This window comes from Perca flavescens, chromosome 22, assembly GCF_004354835.1.
Source record: "Perca flavescens isolate YP-PL-M2 chromosome 22, PFLA_1.0, whole genome shotgun sequence".
Lineage (NCBI taxonomy): Eukaryota > Metazoa > Chordata > Actinopteri > Perciformes > Percidae > Perca > Perca flavescens.
In genome coordinates this window covers 26976120-26997880 of record NC_041352.1, presented here as the reverse complement: position 1 = coordinate 26997880, position 21761 = coordinate 26976120, and the positions used below count along the sequence as shown (strand labels likewise).

Sequence of the window (21761 nt, the reverse complement as noted above, 5' to 3'; positions counted from 1 at the left end):
ACTTAAAGGGTAACTACCGTTTCTTTCCCCATGTTTTTGTGTGCAAGTGACTGATGGGAACAACAATCTTTGACACTGGTCCAGCGTTAAGCGTGAACGCTGTAACTGGCAGCCACAGACCGGGCTGTAATGTAACCCTACAGGACTAATTTTCATCGTCAGTTAGCTTCCACTAAAAGTTCTGTTGTTGCTGCTGACAGACTCAGATTATTATTCTAAGTGTCTGACAACATTATGGAAAGGATCCCTACAGAAATATACCTTTAAAACCTCTTTGAGACCTTTCTGTTTAACTAGAAACAGCTCTGAAGTCACTAGCCCTAAACCCCCCAGACTCCATTTAAAAAAAAACAATACTTTTAGCGTATATAGAGCCAGCATATTTTAACATGTAAATCAATAAACTACATGTTTATTTCAACCAAAACTAGAGTTGTGATGGTTGGTAAAGTGGAAAGACGAACCAAAACGGCTTTTATTAGTTTTATTTTGTTTCTGTCCACTTTGAATGAAGTGTGTTTTGCGACGCTAAAATCACTGTTTATTTACATGGAGTCTGGTGGGTTTAGCGAACGCAATTTTGCAAATGTTTTTTATGTTTAAAAAAAAAAAGGATCTTACTCTTTAACAGAAAGGTTGACCTCCTTAGAAATCCTTTCCATAATGTTGTCAAACACTTAGAATATTAATCTGAGCCTGTCAGCGGCAAAACAAGCACTTTTATGAAGGTAAATACAAGCTGGACAATCGTCCTATTAACTCACATTGTAGCTCGTTTCTCTGCTGCTGACTGCAGAGATCTCTCTTAATACTGGACCAATGTCACAGATTGTTGCACCAATCAGTCACGTAGACACAAAAAACACATAGGAACATAGGGTCCAGGTTGAATACTGGAGGGGGCGCTGTGTACCAGGACTACAGGATCATCAGGGACCCCCAGAGCTCTTTTGGGTTTTGTTGCTAAAGTTGTCTCATGTCATCTGATCCTGCGTCTCACATGGTCAAACACAAATCTTTCATGTATCTCAGATAAACTTTATTTTACTTTTTTTTTGTATTTGTTACGATGAGACGCACCTGAAAACCAAAATGCTGTTTTTTCTACTGCTTGAAAAAAAAAAAATGATGAAAAGGTACACGCTGACATGTACAGGTTGTTGTTATAATTATTTTATTGCATAATTTGTCAGATGACGCCATTCCGGAAATGGATTCCAATGTTGTTTTTTTGTGTGATGATAATTTAAACGACTTAGTTTTTTTGGGGGTCGAGTTCTTTTCATGTTTTTATATAATTTGTGACGATGGTACGAAGTGTCCGTGTTGGTCGTTTTATTGTGGGGGATAGACTCAGGCTACGTTCACACTGCTACGTTTTGGTTTGAAAAGGAATTTCCTCTGCTATTTTTCCCCCTCTCATTCCCCCTGCTCTGGAGTTTCCTCCTCTCATTCCCCCTGCTCTGGTGTTTCCCCCTCTCATTCCCCCTGTTCTGGTGTTTCCCCCTCTCATTCCCCCTGTTCTGGTGTTTCCTCCCTCTCAGTCCCCCTGCTCTGGCATTTCCCCCTCTCATTCGCCCTGCTCCGGAGTTTCCCCCTCTCATTCCCCCTGCTCTGGAGTTTCCCCCCTCTCATTCCCCCTGCTCTGGCATTTCTCCCTCTCATTCGCCCTGCTCCGGAGTTTCCCCCTCTCATTCCCCTTGCTCTGGCGTTTCCCCCTCTCATTCCCCCTGCTCTGGCGTTTCCCCCTCTCATTCCCCCTGCTCTGGCGTTTCCCCCTCTCATTCCCCCTGCTCTGGAGTTCCCCCCTCTCATTCCCCTGCTCTGGCGTTTCCCCTCTCATTCCCCTGCTCTGGAGTTTCCCCTCTGTCCCCCTGCTCTGGTGTTTCCCCCTCTCATTCCCCCTGCTCAGTATACCAGGAGGTAGATGAGATATGAGGTTTTGGGCGTGTTAGTTTAAACAGAGATTAGTTCTTCTACTGGAGATAAAACCACGTGGTGTGCCGAGATCACTTTGGGCTCCAAAACTCAAACGCTTAAAAACCAAAACGTAGCGATGGAGATGGAGCCTCAATAAGCTGGGAGGTTCCCTGAAGCGTCGCTGCACTGAGATCAGATTTATATGAAGCTGTGGTCTCAGAGAAGCCTGAGGGATTTGACTGTAGATGTTGCGTACTGCATGAACCAGTGACGTTGTTGTTTAGAGCTGTACTGTAGTTGAACTAGAATTAAATTATGATGTTCCAAAAAAAACATTGTGCCATTGCTTTGATCTGTTACAAAATGTTATAAATGTGTCTACATACAGTGGCACTCATAAGTTCATGAACCCATGCTAAAGTTGACTAAAAAGAGGAATAAAAAAAATCATCTCTTGGAAATTAATGCCTTAATTAAAAAAGAAATAGGAAAAATCCAACCTTTAAGGACACCAATTTTCTTCGTGAATGAATAATGTAAAAAAAAAACATTAACCATACCTAGATATTGGCATGGTTTTATTTCAGTTAGCCTATTAGCTGGTTTGATTTGGGTATGTGATGATGTGGGGGGGCTATTTTAATTCCAAAGGCCGAGGGAACTTTATCAGGATGCATGGTATCCTGGATCCATTAAATAACTGGCCTTTAAAAATAAACATATGCCTGCCTCTATGGGAATTTAACATAGGGGTGGACTGACTTATGCCCCCTGTATTTTAAGGAAGACCATTTATTTATTTACGATACGTTATTCATTCACAAAGAAAATTGGTGTCCTTAAAGGTTGGATTTTTCGTCATCTTTATTATTTTAAGGCATTAAGATCAATTTCCAAAATATGATTTTTTTATTCCTCTTTTTAGTCAACTTTAGCATGGGTTCAAAAACTTATGAGTGCCACTGTACCTGTCTTTCTCTTATCTGTTGATGTATTTGTCCGTGTATATTGCCACGCGCATGAAACAGACTGTGAAATAAATTTCCCTCATGGATGGGGAAATATGGAAGGGGGGTGATGACATGCAGTTCCTCATACGGCCACTAGATGCTGCTCCAGGGATGCTCCGACTGTAACAGGAAGCTGAAGTCAACACATTTCATTTCTCTCAAATTTAGGCTTCAGTATATAATTTCACTTTTTCTAAATTAAACAAACATTTGATTCATATCAGAAGATATATTTGTTTAAAGTGTAATCTCAGTAGTTTTTTAACCTGGACCCAATTTTCACCATGCATTGGTTGATGTCTAAGAGAGTGAGTAATATAAACAGAAATTTGACCAGTATTGAGCGAGAACGCTATAACAGGCAGCCGTGAACCGGGCTGTAAAGTAACCCTACAGGACTAATGTTCAATGACATGAAGCAGCCCCAAAATCGCCATCACCAAACTCCACCAAACTCCATGTAAATAATCAGGACTTTTAGCGTGTATAGAGCCAGCATATCTCCACCAGACTCCATGTAAATAATCAGGACTTTTAGCGTGTATAGAGCCAGCATATCTCCACCAGACTCCATGTAAATAATCAGGACTTTTAGCGTGTATAGAGCCAGCATATCTCCATATATAAATGGGTGAATTAAGGGTTTATTTCAACCAAACCAGAGTGGTGATTGTTGGAACAGTGGAAAGATGAACCAAGACGGTTTTTGGTAGTTTTATGTTCTTTCTGTCGACTTTGAACAAAGTGTGTTTCACGTTGATTAAAGTACTGATTATTTACATGGAGTCTGGTGGAGTTTGGTGATGGTGATTTTGGGGCAGTTTCTGAAAAGGATCTTACTCTTTAACTAAAAGGTCTATCTCTGTAGGGATCCTTTCCATAATGTTGTCAGACACTTAGAATAATAATCTGAGTCTGTCAGCAACAACAACAGAACTTTTAGTGGACGCTGAGTCTAAACATTTGCCATATAGCATCACAGAGATTAGTTTTGTTACAGTGTTCACGAACATTAGCTGACGTTAGCATCTCTGTGTTGCCAAATCTCGCGAGAGTTTGGTCCTGAGACAGAAAACTCAAACAAAGTTAATTTTCTCCTGATGACACATCAGGAGAAAATTAACTTTGAAAAATGCCATTTTAGTGTCAGAATGTTTTGGAGGTATGTGGCTTGTGAGCATTGGGCCCAATATTTACTTTGGTGACTACGGGGCGAAAATAATCGCTCATAATCTGTGTTCACGTTCCCTTCTCCCATTGGAATCAACACACTCGGACCTGCTGCTAGTCTCTTAAAGAGGCATAGAGGAGTCCACGTGACACAGATACAGGAAACTAGCTCGAGTTGGTAGCCTGGTTGACACCAGACCCTTCTTAGTTGTAACTGAGAGTGGGGAATCTGGGAAAGGTTCATTGACAGTTCATCACCAACGGACGCCGCTCAAATGCCTCTGGGCGCAATTGGATAGTCCTTCAACCAATCAGACCAAAGATCCGGGTGACGCTGCGTTTCGGTAGCCGTCATGTTGAATGTAAACAAAATGCTGCTCGCCGTCGCTGCGCTATCATCGTCGCGTAAAGCCCGCCTCAACGGTTGTGATTGGTGTAAAGCCTACCTCAACGGTTGTGATTGGTGCCTCGATTTTGGGGACATTGGAAATGGGTTTGAATGGGCTCTTCTCCAGTCTGACTTGCAGAGCAAATCTGAAATTTGCCGGAAGTTCGTCAGGGTTAACCCAGGCTATCGAGTTGGGGCATCTTGGTTCTAAACAAGGGGGTAAGCGAGCATCCGGAAAGCGTACGTCCTATGGGGAGACTCTGAGGCTAACAAGCCATCACCCGCCGTTAGCATTCCATTGACTCCCATTCATTTTGACGTCACTTTGACAGAGAATAACTTTACATCTGAAGCGTTTAAAGACTCTATTTGTCCGTTGTTTATTTCTAAAGAAACACGACAATGTATAAAAGGCTCCATTACCTTGTACCTCACGTTACGGCTCCGTAGCAGACGTTTTTAATAGGCTAACGATTGTGTCATGACCACTGTTGCACAGTAGAGGAATTACCGTATAGTACAGGAGAAGCTCGCAGGCAATTGGGGGGACGTGGAGGCATACAGTCAAAATTACGAAATAATTAACAGAACACTTCCCAAAGTTGCTCCTGCTCCTACGCTCAAGGACAGCTCCTAGTCACGCTCTCCATCTCTGTAAGATTGGGAATGATTGAGATTTCTCTTGGCACAGCTACCAGAAGACTTCACACTTTCAGACACGTTGCTCACGTCACATCTACGTCTTCAAGCTCAGTTGGAGGCTCAGACTATACTCATATTGCACTATTCCTTCCCTCTCTTCTATTGTTATTGTATATTTCTTGTAAATTTGTAAATTGTATTGTTATACTGTATACAGTATTTTTTATATATAATTCTTACTGTCCTTTCTGTTTTTATTCTTTATATGTTAAGTGAGTGTTGTACTTTGAGAGCAAAGATTAACTGGAGTCAAATTCTATGTTTGTTTATGCAAACTTGGCCAATAAAGCTGATTCTGATTTCAAAGATTGTTGGACCCATCAGTCACATTGACACAAAAATATACAGTATCACACTCATCTCTACCTGGGGCTTCGCCCACATCGCTAAAATTAGGCATTTCTGGCTCCAAAAACCACATTAACTGAACCCCTCCAATCAAGTAATACTTCCCCTCTCTGATTCATTGAACTCCACCCACCTCGTTTGAAGGAGGAGTGGAAACCAAGCGCTCCTAGTGGCTGCTGAAGCATCCATGTCTTCTACAGGGAGGATTAAATATAGCCCTGACGGTGGGATAATTATAGGCAGCAGCTGGTGGAAGGTTTTTAGACGATGGGGAGTCCCCTTCTCTCTTCATCCTTTCTCACCTCGTCACTGTCTTTCTTCGTTTTGATAATCAGCTGGCGGACTGTCAGGGCTTTTTGAAAGTTTTCTGAACTTTCAAGGGCATGGCTTTTTCCAAAGACTTGAAAGCGGAGGTAGTACACGGGCCTCTGTAAAAGGGGACTGTGTGATAACATTTAGACGCACCACTTCTGGACAATAATAGGAGGTAAACTCTGGAATAGCTTGCCCCTCCCAAAAAGAGAGTGTCCTACATTTAACACCTTTAAAACTCACTTAAAACATACAATGCAACCTAGGGTCATTTTGTGAATGTATACCCGAGTCAAACGTCCGTTTAAAAGCATTATTAGGACAGAAACGCCACTTTACTAATGGCGGCGCAGGCAGACGCAGCGGCTTGGCACTCTCCCTTGCTTAGCAGTTTTATGGTTAAGTACACACAAGCTACACTTTTGATGATAAGAAACGGCAGCTCAGTATATGTCCCTGGAAACCTTGGAAAATTCCCGGTGAAGATTATTCGTCCAACCAAGCATAGGGAACTAATCCGAGTCTCCGGGAAGAGACACAGCTCCGCACCAACCTGCCGTGCCCAGTGTCTTTCTTGCCAACGCCCGCTCTCTCGTCAACAAGATGGACGAGATGAGACTCCGGACTACCGATCACCGCTGGGACAGTTGTGTCATGAGAACATCCCGGATACAGCTCTGGAGCTAGCAGGCCGCGGTGTCTACAGATCAGACCGCACACTACAGTCCGGTAAGATGAGAGAGGGAGGAGTATGTGTGCTTAGCAATAACAACTGGTGCAAGGATGTTACCGTCATGGAGAGACATTGCTGTGCAGATATGGAATTCCTGCTGCTTAAATGCAGACTTTTCTATCTACCCCAGGAGTTCACTGCTGTGTTTGTGGCTGCTGTGTATGTCCACCCACCCAAGTTAGCCATGAAAAAACTGTACGAGGCTAACAGTGCACAACAAAACAAGCTACCTGATAGCCTTTTCATTGTGGCGGGAGACTTTAATCACTCAAAGTTAAAGTCAGTCCTACCCAAGTTTCACAAAAACGTTAAGATTTAAACTAGGAAGGGCTAAACACTGGATCAGGTGTATACGAACATAAAGGGAGCCTACAGAGCACTGCCCCACCTTGGTCAATCTGATCATCTGGCCCTTTTCCTGAGACCAACATACAGACCTGTTGCCAGCAGAACTAAATGCCAAATCAAGACTGTGCAGATCTGGACTGAAGAAACAGGACTGCTTTGAGGATACTATGTGGGAGCTCTCTGACCGTGCAGACATTGAGCACTACACCACCACAGTACTGTCATACATTAAGTTATGTATTGATAACACCACCCAGACTAAACATGTCAAACTGATCCCTAACCAGAAGCCGTGGTTCAACAGAAATGTATACACTCTTCTGAAAGCCAGGGATGCTGCCTTGCGATCTGGGGACCGGGAGGCCTACAGGAAATCCAGAGCTGACCTGAGAAGGGGGATCTGCTGCTAAGCAAAATTACTAGCTGCACATTGAACAGCATTTTAAAGAAGATAACCACCGCAGCATGTTGCAGGGAATCAGGATAATAACAAACAATACAGCAAACCATGTGCCGGCATACAGTGTGGTTCTCCAGCTGCACCACTGAGGAGAGAAAAGACCTGCAGCGGGTAATTAAAACAGCCCAGAGAATCATTGGTGTACCTCTCCTAAGCCTTGAGGACACATACTCCAGTAGGCTGCAGAGAAGAGCAGCAAGCATCAGAGCGGACTCTACACACTCTACCCTCAGGCAGGTTTAGTGTCGCCGGCGACATGAGGGCGCGGACAAACAACTTTTTTCCAAGGGCCATAAATGAGCTGCTGAAAGGTTGAAAGACTAAGCTAAGACGCTTTTATTCAAAGCGACTTACGATTGCTAGATATGTCATGAAGTGTCTTGCTCAGGGACACATTGGTTGATGAATCAAACCCAAATCTCCCACACCAGAGGCATGTGTCATATCCACTGCGCCATCACCTCTCATACTATTGTGGACATTATATGCTAAAGATACTCTGGTGCGACGAAGATGGGATTTGAACCCACGCGTGCAGAGCACAATGGATTAGCAGTCCATCACCTTAACCACTCGGCCACCTCGTCTGCTATGGACTTGAACCATACTGTGTTTGAACACACGACAGATATCGTGTGAGTCCGACTATAGTATACGAGTTCAATTATAGAAATATTCAAGAGTGAAGACCGAAGACCGCTGTAACTGACTCGAACATAGACGTCTGTTTAAATAACTTGCGGCAAGTCACAGACTCCCTGAAGAGGAGTAAAACGGAGCATGGAGAGACGTCTTTTGTGTACTTGCCTTGCTGCCAGAGAGGAACTGAGGATTGCTGGATTTAATTGCTACAATAAGAGACAAACAACATGAAATCATGATTTTGCTAAACATACATGCCCACTTTCTTAAGCCAAGTGGCGTGTTATCTGTAGCATTTTGAGATATCCGCGTGTATGTCTACGCTGTATACAGCGGACGTAAACATACATGCCACTTTCTAAAGCCATGTGGGGTGTTATCTGTACGCATTTTGAACGCCATATACAGTGGACGGGTTGGGTTTAGGAAAAGAAGAACAAGTTGAGTTTAGGAAACATGACACGCGGGACACAATCCCCTGTCTCCTGGGTGAAAGTCCTGTGTTTGACCCATCCACCCCCCCCAACCAACCTCCTTATGCGGATTTTCGCCCTTTCATACTACTCGCTACAACGTCAATTAACACGCAATGGCAAGGTAATGTAAGTTAATGGAGGTCAAACGGCTTTTATAAACATGCTAAAAAGTGAGTATTCATCTTGATAACATACTAATAATGGCATACCAATTGGCGTGTCATACATCAGTCTGGAAAAGTAGCATGCCTCCGACTACCATATGCTTAAAATGAGCCGATTTAAAATGTGTTTGCTTGCTGACTAATAGTTATCTCAACCAATCACAGTGAGTTGTGTTGGCTGCTTGCTCATCCCACCTCAGCTCCACCCAGGCTCCACCCCTCCCACCATCTGCCCAAATTATCTGGCTCAAATCTAACAAAGATGGCAGCTATGGCAAGTGTGAGCACGAGGAATTCTTTTTAGAAACCTAGCTGTTCATTTGGGGGCCTGGGGAGGGTGGCGCGCCGAAAAAATCTAAACCTGGAATGAGGGATTAAGCCAGAACAAGTGAAAAGGTGGCGGCTGATAGATGGATGATGGAGGAATAGATGGGAGGGGGTTTCCATTCCTTTTAATACACTCATATCCCAAAACGGTGCAGGGAGTCACTTTACCCTCGTTGGTATTTTTAGCAGCAGAGAACATAGAGAGAAGCCAGGATCCATGTCACTGTCTGTCCATCTCGCTCATTAACACGTACATTCCTATAATATCCATTTTCATTTCAAGATTCTCTGATTGATGGGACATTTTGCGGGCAGCTCAGTGTTTCTCAAGACCTCCAGAAATCTAACATGACTTCTTAATACCAAGTTGGAAAAAGACAGACTTTGAATAAGATCTGCAGAGCTGCCCACTCTTAGTTGATTATAAGACTAGTCTGTAGTTTTGGTCTTAGTCGAGTACGATTTCTTTAGTCCAAGAATGTCATGAGCACATTTCTGGAAAAAACATGATTAAATGTGATGCTTTTGCATTATTCTTTGTGGAGTAACTTAGTTTTACAGATGGGAAATGGACTAATTTCAACCATTCAACTCAAAGCACACAGATGTGTTAGTCAACTGTGAATTTCTTCATCAAGGACAGCCTTAAAAATCTCCACTTAAGTTACTTATTTGTACAGTTTGGTCACTTCAAAATCGACCAGTATATTGTTAAAACATTGATGAAACTCTCTGACACTCAACTTTCTCTTTTAAGCTTCACCAACCCTCCCTCCCTCCCTTCCTCCCTCTCCCAGCAGGGTGGAGTCTGTCGGTCTGACTAGTTTCAGGGTCAATCTCCAGTTGTAGACGGGTGATCCGGCACTCCTATCCTTCTCCTATCTCTCCTTCTCCTTCCAGACGAGGTTTCTAATCCTCCTCCCTTGTACTTCTTCTATTTCTTTGGATCCTCCTCAATGCCTCAATCCTTATTCTTCTGTTTTCCGTGGCTTTGATCGTCATTTATTCTTCAAAATCCCAAGATTTCGCTGTTCTTGCCGGAGATTGTCCCTTCTCTTCGCCAACCCTACCCTTCCTCATCCCTTCTTCCCCTTTAACATCGGGATCGCTCGGTTCTAACAGTTGATCAAGCGGGCACATAACAGGCAAGCGAACAGCAAACCGACAAGCAAGTATGACAGACAAACCAGGCATGCCGACGGGTGGCGGAGACGATGCGGGAAGCATCATGGCGTTGCTGGAGCGTGTGGCGGGCCTCATGGACAGCGTCCAGACCACGCAGCAGCGCATGGAAGAGCGTCAGCTGGAGCTGGAGAACACGGTAAAGACCATCCAGACGGACGTCGTTAAGCTGACCAGCGCCCACGCCACCACCAGCTCCACCGTAGACCGGCTGCTGGAGAAGACGCGCAAGGTCAGCCGCCACGTCAAGGACGTCAGAGTGCGCGTGGAGAACCAGAACATCCGAGTGAAAAAGGTGGAGGCCACGCAGGGTGACCTGCTCGCCAAGAACAAGTTCAGGGTGGTCATTTATCAGGTAAGAATCACAGATGCTTCGTGGGTACTTTACGATCTGTAGAAACGGACATTTGGGGTTCTGATCAATGCCGTTTAGTCCTTTTGATTCGCTGTGACTGTTTAAAAATCTATTTTTTATGGAATTTTGCATGTCTTGGTGGTCAATAACAGGGTTATCCCTTCCATTATAAGGTTTAGGCGCAGCAGCTAAGCCAAATTAATGTCAAATCAATGTGAGCATCAAACTAACTAGAAGACTTTTCACATATCTAATGATTGCAGTTGGTCACGAGTGGACTTCTTTAACAAGTTTTGTCTTTAAGCTATTTGAGTGTTATTTATTGGTTATCTGCTCTAGCTTTTAAAAAATTTTAGACACAGATATGGTAAAATGGTCCAAAATGTTGTGAAATTGCATTGTTTGCTTTATTGAACAACAAAATGCTCTTGAGGCAGGTCCCTAAAAACCCTCGGCCCAACTTTGGGAAGCCACTGGGTACTTTGGAACTTTGGGGTTCTGATCAATGCCTTTCGGGAAATGATTGCAATGTATTTATCTTCTGAAAAAGGTGCAGAGCATCAAGCTAACTTATAGCTACATGACTAAATGTACTGTAAAATGTACTTCTAAAGAAGGTAAGCAGGTTCACCACACTCGCCATAACATAACAAGTCCGAAATTTTAAACCTACCTGAACCCAACGTGCTTAAATGAAGTCTCCAAAAAAGAAATCCAATCTGAAAAGGGACCCAAGGACAGTCATGCTCGATTCAAATAGAATCAACCCAAAATGCAGTCAACACGAACAGACTCAAATCTGGCGGCAATACACAAGGGACTCTACCTGACGAGATCAGACGGAATATAATCCGGGCCCTTCTAAAGTCACGGCTCTGGTTGGCTCCCGTGAAGACTTTTAACATTTGGTTTTCGACAGCATTTGGTCGAGCCTCGCCGAAAAATGCGTGCATGCTAGAAATAGGACCTACACCTATTTTTCACGCAACACGCAAGCGTGTTGGAAGCTTTTCCAGGCAAAAAAGAATACGAAAAGATGTTTATATGTCATTTTGACACAAATGCATTTAATAAATGGCATGTTGATGTTTGAAAGTCTCTAGGTTTTGACATAAATGCAGATATATAAATGTAATTTAAAAAATAATAATAAATAATTATCCATTTTCAAATATTGCACCTGTCAATACAGAACCAAATATTCTGGAGCCTATTTTGCCGTCAATATTGCCAACGTTGTCTTTGCTGTAATCAGATCAGTATATATTTATGTTTATGGGAAACATACATGTGTACAGACAAGGCTAGCAGCAGCAGCAACGCGTCAGACACGTTTCTGGTGTGTAAAGACGTAGAAAACACCACGCAGCCGCCACGCAACTGACACGCAACCGAAACGCCACGCTCACGCCACGCAGCCAGTGTGTAGCAGGCGTTACTACGAAGCAAAAGAAAAGGTTTTGGGGGCTGTAGACTTGGCTTGTATCTTACTATATAACTTAAATAACATCAACATCATAACTCTAATTATAGTTATCACTTCCTGGTAGGCTCGTTTAATAGTGGACAGACTGAAACGTGGGACTAAAGAGGTCAAACGGGCCAGTTGCTGTTTGACAGATGTGGCTGGTTTATAGAGATGGGAAGGTCTAAAATAGCTGTCCGCCTACGTCCAGTTTCACCAGGGCAGGAGAACTTCAGAAATGGGCAAACCTGTCTCTTCATCGTAGGCTGATTTCTAGTTAATTTAAGTGACTAAATGGGATTTTGCTGCATGATGTCCAAGAAGCCTTAAGAAGCTGCAGACATATAACAAATTAATTGAATATATCTAGAAACATGAAGAACTTTTCAGTAAAGATGTTTCTAAGCACTTCAGACCCAGTCCCCCAATACTGGCACCACCGATGTTAATATAAGATTTTCGTCAGTTCGGTTTCGGAAAGATCTTTACGTGTGTTTAAGTCTGGCATCAAGTGGCTGTTGTGATCACCGAGCAATGCTTTAAGGTCTCCAGTGAATCACATCTCAGTTCTTTTAATGTTAACCCTTATGCTGTCTTCCCGTTGACCGTGCACTTGTTGTCTCCCGGGTAAAAATGAACACCTTTGTGATGGTTTTTCTGACATTTATATCATTTTTCTCAACACTTGATGCTTTTTTTCCTAAGTTTTTGTCGCTTTTATTACATTTTTGATGCTTTTTGTTACCCAAACACCACTAACACCAAGTTATTACCACTAGGGTTTACACTTATTTTTGGAATTCATGGACAATACTCATTTGTAGGAAATGATACGAAAGCAGAAATTATGAAATATTTAGACTAATATTAGAGGAACGTATGTTGATGGAAAATCAAAGACTTCAAGGAGTCAAAGTTTAGTCAGAATACAGTTTTGAAAAGCCAAAATTCAATAATAGTGATCATGAATTGTACGTGCGAAGAGCATTTTATGGAATCCATCTAATTTTTGGGTAATATTTTTGATTTAGAAATTTTGAAAAAGGGTTAAATTTGCCCCATTTTCTAAAAGTTCTATATCCAAAATTTGGGTTTCTTTAAACCAAATTGTCAAAAAAAAATAACATGAATGGTTCCATACAATGCTATTCACAAGTAAAATAAATTATCAGTGCACTACTTTCATTAAAATTGGGCGCTTTATTCAATTATATAGCATTTGAAAATATATTTTTTAATAAAAGGAACGCTGATAAAAACCCAAACTAAAACGTCAAAAAAAGCGCAGCAAAAATCAACAAAAACATCAGAAAAAGTAACAAAAAACTTGGGGGAAAAAGTGACAAAAACATTGAGAATAACAGAAATAACAAAAATTCAATTTAAAATTTTGACCCAGAAAAACAAAAAGTTGCACGGCCGACGTGGAGACAGCACAAGGGTTAACATGAACAAACTGTATTAGTCAACCAACGTCTGAGTTCATTCTCAGGGTTGAAATAGCAACACACACCAGGCTTCGTTTTACTTCTTTGGCCTTCACGGTCAGCAGCTGCCAGCGCGATGGGGACCTGGTTATTTTAGCCCTGGATAAACTTCAGTATGCTGAAAGGTTACACCACAGATCTGGAGCTCATATAATGGGCTTTACTTAGAATCCACTATTTGTGAATGATTATTTAGCAGTTGTACATCAGAAATAGGAAATCTTCTAATCCTGACAGGTGCAGCTTAACCCTTGTGTTGTCTTAGGGTTATATTTGACCCGTTTTCAAAATGTCTATATCAGAAATATGGGTTTCTCTTCAACTACCCAATTTTAATTACCCCAAAAATAACATGGATGATTCCATATAACAGGCTTTGCAAGTACATCAAAAGATCAGATCTCTAATTTCATTGAATTTTTGGTGTTTTATTCAATGTTTCGAAACAGTATCCTCACTGAACGTTGACATATACAAGTTTGTGATTATCCTTACTTTATATATTATAATATTAGTCTAAACAAATCATAATTTCTGCTTTTTTTAAAATCAAGAATCAGGTCATTGCCTATAAATGAGGTATATATTGACCATGAATTCCAAAAATAAGTGTAAAACTAGTGGAAATAAGTTTGTTAATGGTGTTTATACATGGTAATGAAAAGAAGATTTAAATGTCAAAAAGCGCCAAAACATTAAAAAAGTGCCAAAAGTGGTTGAAAAAAAGAGGCATGGACATTTAAATGCAGCTCCAACTTAGCTTTATTTTTTATTTCTGTTTGACTTTTGCATCTTGGAGGCATTGCTTGGTTTTTACCTTCCAAAGGCTGATCAGGTCAAAGATGCCAATGAACTTAGCTGACATTGTGAGATATCGGTGATCTACAAATGTTAAAGGACAATTCCGGCGCAAAATAAACCTAGGGGTTAATAACATATGTGTACCGAGTCGACCGTTCTCTGGGATCTGTTTTAAAGGTCCCATGGCATGAAAATTTCACTTTATGAGGTTTTTTAACATTAATATGAGTTCCCCCAGCCTGCCTATGGTCCCCCAGTGGCTAGAAATGGTGATAGGTGTAAACCGAGCCCTGGGTATCCTGCTCTGCCTTTGAGAAAATGAAAGCTCAGATGGACCAATCAAGAATCTTCTCCTTATGAGGTCATAAGGGGAAAGGTTACCTCCCCTTTCTCTGCTTTGCCCACCCAGAGAATTTGGCCCACCCATGAGAGTGAGAGAGACATCATGGCTTTCAAACGAGCAAAGTGGCAGTTGGTCAAGGCCACACCCCCCCCCTCCACCTTGCCCCTCCTTTCTCCTCCTCAATAGCTACAGACACAGAAATGGTACATCCTAAGGAAAGCTCATTGTGGGACTGGCTCTAGTGGCTGTAATTCTGCACCAAGGCTGAATTTTGGGAAAGAGACTTCAGATACAGTATTAGGGGACCACTAAGGTCTATATAAAAGAGACTTCAGATACAGTATTAGGGGGACCACTAAGGTCTATATAAAAGAGACTTCAGATACAGTATTAGGGGGACCACTAAGGTCTATATAAAAGAGACTTCAGATACAGTATTACGGGACCACTAAGGTCTATATAAAAGAGACTTCAGATACAGTATTAGGGGACCACTAAGGTCTATATAAAAGAGACTTCAGATACAGTATTAGGGGACCACTAAGGTCTATATAAAAGAGACTTCAGATACAGTATTAGGGGACCACTATGGTCTATATAAAAGAGACTTCAGATACAGTATTAGGGGACCACTAAGGTCTATATAAAAGAGACTTCAGATACAGTATTAGGGGACCACTATGGTCTATATAAAAGAGACTACAGATACAGTATTGGGGGACCACTAAGGTTTATATAAAAGAGACTTCAGATACAGTATTAGGGGACCACTAAGGTCTATATAAAAGAGACTTCAGATACAGTATTAGGGGACCACTAAGGCCAATATAAAAGAGACTTCAGATACAGTATTAGGGGACCACTAAGGTCTATATAAAAGAGACTTCAGATACAGTATTAGGGACCACTAAGGTCTATATAAAAGAGACTTCAGATACAGTATTAGGGGACCACTAAGGCCAATATAAAAGAGACTTCAGATACAGTATTAGGGGACCACTAAGGTCTATATAAAAGAGACTTCAGATACAGTATTAGGGGACCACTAAGGTCTATATAAAAGAGACTTCAGATACAGTATAAGGGGACCACTAAGGTCTATATAAAAGAGACTTCAGATACAGTATTAGACTGCTACTTTGATTGCATCCATGATCACCATAAACAAATGAAAATGTAAACATTTTGGCACTTTTGGCGCAGGTGCAAGTTCTGGTGCATACTGTGACATTGGCTGCCTAAACCTCTGTTTGTCTCAGTTTACATGCAAACGTGCAAACTAAGTTTTCTAAAATCTCCACTCTGGCATTAGTTTTTAGAAAGACTCGCTTTCAGAGGCAAATTCTCCATTTGTGTGTAATCGAAAGGCACAAACGAAGGAAAATGCCTCAGTTTTTCAAAAATAAACACGTACATGTAAACAGGGTATAATATAGACAAAACATTGACGTCGCACAAACACAAAAATCACTTCTGGGAAGACACGTGAGATGTGTGACGTACAGAGAGATGTGAAATCATTCAACTTGTTTTTTAAATGTTGTAATTTTCAGCTGTAACTGTGACGTGTAAAGATATATAGTTAAATACTTTGTTCCAAGGTTTTTTTCCTTGTATTTTTCAAGATTTTTGCCGCTTTTCTTTGACGTTTCTCAGGGGATTGTTTAGATGTTTTTGTGGCTTTCTTTTAACTTTTAGTCGCATTTTCTGCCGTTTTTTGTTGCTTTCTTCAACCTTTTGTCGCTTTCTTCAAGTGATTTTAAGCTGTGACTGTAACCTTTAAAGATATATAGTTTGTAGCCTGTTTGGTTGGACTGACTAATAGTTTGGGTGGCGTCGGTTCTTTAGTCTGTGGCCCAACAAGAACATTAGCTCTCCATGCTAACGTTAGTCAAAGTGTTGACATATGAAATTAAATTTTAGAAGAAGGAGATGAGAGTACATCCAATTGTTCCTCGTTCTTTCCGTTTCCTTCAGCGCCGTTAAATTGTACATATGGGACGCAGGAGTTTTCTACCTGGAAGTTCTTGGAACCAAACATTGGGATTAGTTTCTATATGTAACCTGCAAATTAGCATGTTAACTATAGCTTGTTGACTAGAGGACTAAACGCGGGAATAACTCTGTGGGGGTGTGGTTCAGTTAACTGTAATCTGGACTCTGTAATGTACATAAGGGTAACTGAAGTGTGTGTGTGTGTGTGTGTGGGGGGGCTAGTTAAGCCATGAAATAAAGAAGTTGTGTTAATAAATGCCTGTTTTTCAGCGCACTAATAAAACAAATCGTGTGTTCAGTTCCCAGAGCTGATGTGTGCTTTCTGCACTGTAAGTGACTGTGCCAGCTGATCGCTGACAGACCAGGTTATTCTGAGTCTGAACCGCCACCATCTCCTAATATAGTTGTCCTCTCTCTCTCTCTCTCTCTCTCTCTCTCGATGACAATCTCCTAGACAGAGTTATACATATTTTCGTTAGCTGCTAACAGGCTGTTTTAATCGCTCTGATGGAGGAAATCCTTTCAGAAGCTGTGGGGGTGTTCATCAGCACATAACTGTGATGTCATGGGGTCAGATGGGCTCACGACCTTTGACCCCGCCCTTTCTGCCGACTCCCTTCCCCGCCCCCAGTTGAAAAAGGCCTTTGAGTCTTAACCCTTGTGTTGTCTTCCCAACAAGCATCGACCAACAAGCAACTTTTTGTTTTTCTGCGTCAAAATATTCAAAATATTAAAATACATTTGTGTATTTGTTGATTTTTTTCCTGCGTTTTTAGAAGATTTTTCCGACATGTGTTTAAGTTGTTAGTTGTAAAAAATGTGGATCAGTGTTTCCCAAAAAGCCCAAGATGACATCATCAAATATCTTGTTTTGTCCCCAACTCAAAGATATTCAGTTTCCTGTCCCAGAGGAGAGAAGACACTAGAACAATATTCACATTTAACAAGCTGACATCACACAAGTTGACCTATTTTATCATAAAAATATGACTCCAATGGATTAATGCATTATAAAAATAGTTGGAGATTAATTTAACTAAACTAATAAATCTTTGCAGCTGTAAACTTTATGCAAGTCTTTAAGTAAGTTTATAAGGAGGGAAGAAAAGAATGGAAGAAGGTAGAGAAGAAAAGAAGAGGAGGGAAGGAAAGAAGGATGAAAGAAAGGAGGCAAGGATGGAAAGAAAATGGAAGGAAGGAATAATGGAAGGAAAGTAAAGGAAGAATAAATAAAAAAGGACAGGTAAAGGAAGTACGGAGGGAAGGAAAGAAATGCAGAGAAGGAAGGAAGGATGAAAGAGGCCTTCCTCTACCCCTCTCTCTCCCCTTTCATGTCTTCATTTGTCCTGTGGAAGTAAAGGTCTAAAATGCCCATCAAAATAGTCTTAAAAAATAAATAAATGTAGAATGTGTAAAGGACTGAAAGTTGGCATCACCGGTAGTGAGAGGAGAGTTAGATAACAATCTCGTGTTTTTTCAGGTGGACCTGGAGTCAGAAACTGGTTAACCTAGCTTAGCATAAAGACTGGAAGAAGGAGCCTGAGTCTGTCCAAGGATCTAAAACACATCTACCAACAGCTCCAACGCTCACAGATAAACATGTTCATTTTCCTAAACTGTAAAAACACTTTAAACGGGATCAGCCCCTTTTTTTACTGAAAATTAGGCCCTGTGTTCCCACAGTTCTAAGATTTTTTGTAAAATTAGACCCTATAGTCCCACATTTCTACATTTTCCTTCAATTTAAGCCCTATCCTCCCACAACATTTTTTAGGGTTAGGGGGATACAATCTGATACAAATTTATGAAAAAGGAAATCTGGGAACATAGGACTGTGGGAACATAGGCACGCTCCCCTTTTAAACTAGTGCAGTAACGGCATTTATTCTAGTGCTATAAATACATAGTTTTTTATTTCTTTTACTCTACTGTTTTTGTGATATTTGTTTGCACTGATCAGGAGTAGCACTTCTACTTTCGTTGTACAATGACAATAAAGGCTTTTTATTCTAATCAGTTTTATAAGTAGTTACGTGATGGAACTATTTCTTGTTAGACAGCAGCGGTATTCTTTTTTTAAAACTTTGCTGACTTTTAGCTTGTTAGCAGGCATGTTCCTGCTGTGTATCGCTCAGTTATGACTGTTATGCATTTGGTCTTTGGAAATGTCAGCCTCTCTATCGGGTGTCATAAAGTGCCTATGATGCATGCAAAGACCCCGATGATCCCGTTAGCATGCTACAGACTACTTTGCTAACTAGCATGAATGTTCATTGAACTTTAAGGATTTTCATCATCCAGGACCGAGCCAAAAACTATTCCTATTCCTAACAAATGGTATTCAGTTCTACTACATTCTCTCACTTTGTCTCTTACTGATGTCAGGGGGCCTTCAGGGGCTCTTGAGGAGGTTGAAGGCGGTCTTTACACATCATTATGTAGAAAACTGCTGAACATCATTAACAATGATTTAAATGGTTGTTACTTACATGACTTTTCTTCTCAAATGTATTCAAATAGATTTTGGTGGACAGTATTCAAGACCAGAAACACCAAATATGCTGCATCTTGTGACTGGTTGTCATGTAGTTTTCTTTTCTTTTTTAAGGCTTCTATTAGTTTTTGGGGAACTTTTTACTTTACTTACTGCAGATGCACTGGTCAGCTCCCAGTATGAATGAGTAGGACAGTCTGATTGGGAGTCAGCTTCGACCTTCCCAAAGCTAATTGCGTCTGCAGGGATCTGGGGCAGTTTGCAGCTTCGGCCTTAACATTTCTGCTCCAGTTTATGTTCTGTGTAACGTGATCTTTGGGTTGCAGAGTGATGCATGACGTGGCCTGAAGCTGAAAGTGATCCAGCTTTGCTTCGTACGCTGCTGCTGCTCGCTGATATGTTTAGCTTCCTGCAGCCCAGCGCTGAGCTGCAGAAACAGGTGCTGCAGTTTATTTATGGAGGCAGGATCAAGGCGTGCACGCTAACAGCTAAAGCCTACATGGCACACTTTATTAACCAGAGACAGATTTAAACCTGACGTCAACAATTCAACTTTGTCCGTCTGACTAAGAAGAAAAACAAAAACGTTTTTTATGTCTACAGTAATGCACGGTATGTTTTTTTCCGACACACTCCCAACTCGTCAAATAACTGACACTTGGTCAGGACGCTTTGGCGTCAGCTTTCAACATGCAGGGTACAACCTGGGCCCTATTATTCCATTCATGTGTGTCTAAGGGAGTAATGTGAACACAATCCTTTGAAATTAGTCCAGTGTTGAGCAAGAACGCTGTAACCAGCAGCCGTGAACCGAGCTGTAATGTAACCCTACAGGACAAATGTTCAGCATCAGTTAGCGTCCACTAAAAGACTATCTGTCCAATCTGAGTTTTCTGTTGCACGACTAAAACTACTTTTGAACGTACACACGTTCCACCAAAACAAGTTCCTTCCTGAGGCTATTTAGCAGAGCCACCGTGGCTCGGTCCGGAGCTTAGCATCGCCCAAGACGATTGTGATTGGTTTAAAGAAATGCCAACAGACCAGATCATGTTTTTCTCTTATCCAGGAATGCTTTGTGGAATAACCCTTCCTCCACAGCGCTGTGTCATGTAATCATGATGTTCTCCTGGGTTCACACTGGTTGTGTTTTGTCTCCCTCAGGGTGACCAGGAGGTGAAGGCTGTCGCACCAGGCAACGAGCCAGCAGAACCCAGCAGCAGCACTGCCGCCAGAGCCGAGATAGAACCGGACAAGTTTGAGCTCCCTCCGGAGTCGGATGAAGAGTACATGGTGGTGGAGGAGGCAGACTCGGCATCAGCCAGCCGCGAGAAGAAGACAGGGCTGACGCGCATCGAGAGCTTCAAAGCCACCTTCTCCAAGGAGAACATGAGCAAGACCCGCGAGAACCTGGGCACCAAGGTCAACAAGTTCGGCGAGCGCATCGTGACGGCCGAGAGGCGCGAGAAGATCCGCCAGTCCGGCGAGAGGCTGAAGCAGTCGGGCGAGAGGCTGAAGGCCAAGCTCAACCCCAAGAAGGAGAGGACTGTGGCGGAGGGCCAGGAAGGAGCCGAGGGCGCCACAGAGGGCGCAGCGGAGGCAGCCCAGCCCGTCCCTCCTCCCAAGGGCCGCAAGGGCAGCCCGGACGCCGCTAAGGCGGCGGAGGATGAGGGCAAGGCGGAGGATTCAGAGGTGCCGATGTACGACATGAAGCAGCTGTCGTAAAGCACGAGACAGTGACGAGATCTGGGCCGTTTTCTTTGGACCACGCAGAGCGAGTGAAAGAGAGGTTTGTCAGGGTTGCTGCTACCAAGCAGAGCGGGCAGCAATATTACGAATCCCACTATGGCCACGCCAAGACCCGCCCTTCAATAGCATTCACACACTACTATTGGCCAGGCGTCCATGCTTACATGTACAGGTCCTATCCCCTGACCAATCCCCTAACCCTAACCTTAACCACTCAAGGTGAAATGCCTAACCCCAACCAATCGAGCTGCTTCGTTGGGCGGGTCTTGGCGTGGCCATTATGGGATTCGTAATTTTGCGAGCGGGCAAGAACGCAAATGAAGATTAACTTTTGTTCGAAGGTTGTTGAAGGAAGTGAGCAGAGAACGGGCCCGGTCACAGATCCAATCTGACTGAACATCAAGACAACAACCACAACAGATTCCCGAGATCATTGAGGGTATTTCACATGCAGTCACGTCACGTGTGTTCTGGACATTTATTATCAAATCTAAAATATATATATATAGTCTTTTTTTTGTGTTCAATAAACACTGACTTTGGGAAATAAAAGAACAAAGTGTTCAGAGTTCAGAACACAAAACTTCTCTCCCTGCTATTCACTTGTTTTTGCATGATGATGAGGTTGACATGTTGGGTGATAAAGCTATGGTACGTTTTGCTTCTATAAAATGTTTGGATTAACAGTTTTGAACTCAGTACAGGTGAAATAATTACAGTCAAAAAGGTTGAAAACTCTGTCACTGAGGATCAACGTGAATTACAACAAATTTGTGTTTGGAAGCGACAGTCAGGATGAGAGTCTGTTTGATGCTGATGAACGGGACCCTACGCGGACCCAGTTATAGAATATAATCAGAATTTATTCAAGTCCTGGGTCAGCTTTCGTT

The 21761-nt window shown here is 42.2% G+C and overlaps 1 protein-coding gene and 1 non-coding gene across 2 annotated transcripts; one reads left to right on the top strand and one right to left on the bottom strand.

The window, feature by feature from the left end:
* Positions 1–7896: 7896 nt before the first annotated feature.
* On the bottom strand, positions 7897–7978 carry trnas-gcu (transfer RNA serine (anticodon GCU)). The gene has a single exon. It is a non-coding gene; the product is annotated as a tRNA-Ser (tRNA).
* Positions 7979–9814: 1836 nt separating this feature from the next.
* Positions 9815–21026, top strand: cavin4b (caveolae associated protein 4b). The gene is made up of 2 exons (XM_028568933.1): positions 9815–10537; positions 20287–21026. The coding sequence occupies exons 1-2, from the start codon at positions 10175–10177 to the stop codon at positions 20845–20847; spliced, it is 924 nt and encodes a 307-aa protein (XP_028424734.1). The 5' UTR covers positions 9815–10174; the 3' UTR covers positions 20848–21026.
* Positions 21027–21761: the final 735 nt, after the last annotated feature.